This window comes from Orycteropus afer, unplaced genomic scaffold (genome assembly GCF_000298275.1).
Source record: "Orycteropus afer afer isolate SDZICR_OR568_19922 unplaced genomic scaffold, OryAfe1.0 scaffold00861, whole genome shotgun sequence".
In the NCBI taxonomy this organism is placed as follows: Eukaryota; Metazoa; Chordata; class Mammalia; order Tubulidentata; family Orycteropodidae; genus Orycteropus; species Orycteropus afer.
Window position 1 is genome coordinate 320,232 of NW_006922448.1, and position 1,370 is coordinate 321,601.

The 1,370-nt window shown below is 35.6% G+C and overlaps 1 protein-coding gene across 1 annotated transcript; it reads left to right on the forward strand.

Annotated features, from left to right (window-relative positions):
• The first annotated feature begins 363 nt into the window (after positions 1 to 363).
• Positions 364 to 651, forward strand: LOC103212169 (small ubiquitin-related modifier 2-like). Its single transcript, XM_007958178.1, has one exon. It carries the CDS (start codon positions 364 to 366, stop codon positions 649 to 651), a length of 288 nt encoding a protein of 95 aa, XP_007956369.1.
• Positions 652 to 1,370: the final 719 nt, after the last annotated feature.

Here is a 1,370-nt window from a genome sequence, read left to right on the forward strand (position 1 = left end):
CACCACCCGTAGGAGCCCCTATAACACTCCCAAAATGTCTTCATGCTCATAGTGAGAGATTAGGCAAAAGGCTTGATGTTATTTTCTATTCTTTTTGATTTTTACATATAAACAATACAATGTACAGTAACAATAATATCCAGAAAATACCAAATCTTTTGGCAGTTTGTCAATTAAAAATTCTTTCCTGGCTGGTGCTTTTCTCTGTAAAGCCCTTTCCTAGAATGTATATATAAAGTAATTGATAAGAGTAGTTTTACACCTGCTGCCTCCTTTCTCTGCCGCTCCTGGTACTGCTTGTGTGCTCATTCGGCCTGGTACCTCTTTTGTAAAACAGCAGCTGAGAAGACTCCGGCGCTCACCATGGCTGATGAAAAATCCAAGGAAGGAGTCAAGACTGAGAACAACGATCATATTAATTTGAAGGTGGCATGGCAGGATGGTTCTGTGGTGCAGTTTAAGATTAAGAGGCATACACCACTTAGTAAACTAATGAAAGCCTATTGTGAACGACAGGGTTTGTTAATGAGGCAGATCAGATTCCGATTTGACTGGCAGCCAATCAATGAAACAGACACACCTGCACAGTTGGAAATAGAGGATGAAAATACAATTGATGTGTTCCAGCAGCAGACAGGTGGTGTCTTCTAAAAAGGGAGCCAGCTACTTTACTCCGGAACTCTGTTTCTACAGACCAAGAATACATTGTTAATGAGAAAACCACAATTTGGTTCCACCACATTCTGACTACTACAGTATAGTTTTTTCTATTCTTACATTTTCCCTCCCCCATTCCTTTATTGTACATAAAGTAACTGGTGCATGTGCACAAGCATATTGCTTTTTTTTTTTTTTTTTTTAATTAAATGGCCAATGGTATGTTTTGATTGACATCAAGTGGAGATGGGATGGGGACAAATACTGATTCTGTGAAACCCCCTTCCCTTTCTCCATCAGTGGCATGCTCACTCAGCTCTTACATTTCTTTTCCAGTAAGTTATTTTGCTCTCATTGTTTAACGAAAACGACATTAAAAAAAAAAAAAAAATTCTTTCATACCTTGTTTGATTGGAAAATTTTAATGTTTTCATTTATCATTGTTAAACCAAGGACAATTTTATAACTTTTTGTATGTAGCTGTTACATGTAGGGCAATCTGTCTTTATGTAGGGGCAAATTAAAAAAAAAAATGAATCCTAGATAGTTTTCCCTTCAAGTCAAGTGTATTGTTGTTTAAATAAACTTCTTGTTTTTTTTTTTTTTTTAAAAGTAGTTTTACAGTCTTTGTAGTGTTCAATATGTAACAGTAGTATTACTATTCATAATACTTAATGCATAACACTTGTATAAAGAAAAGTGCTAATTAGCTT

What these genes read in the sequence shown, in the direction of transcription:
- LOC103212169 (XM_007958178.1), top strand. Translation starts at nt 364, where the DNA reads ATGGCTGATGAAAAATCCAAGGAAGGAGTCAAGACTGAGAACAACGAT.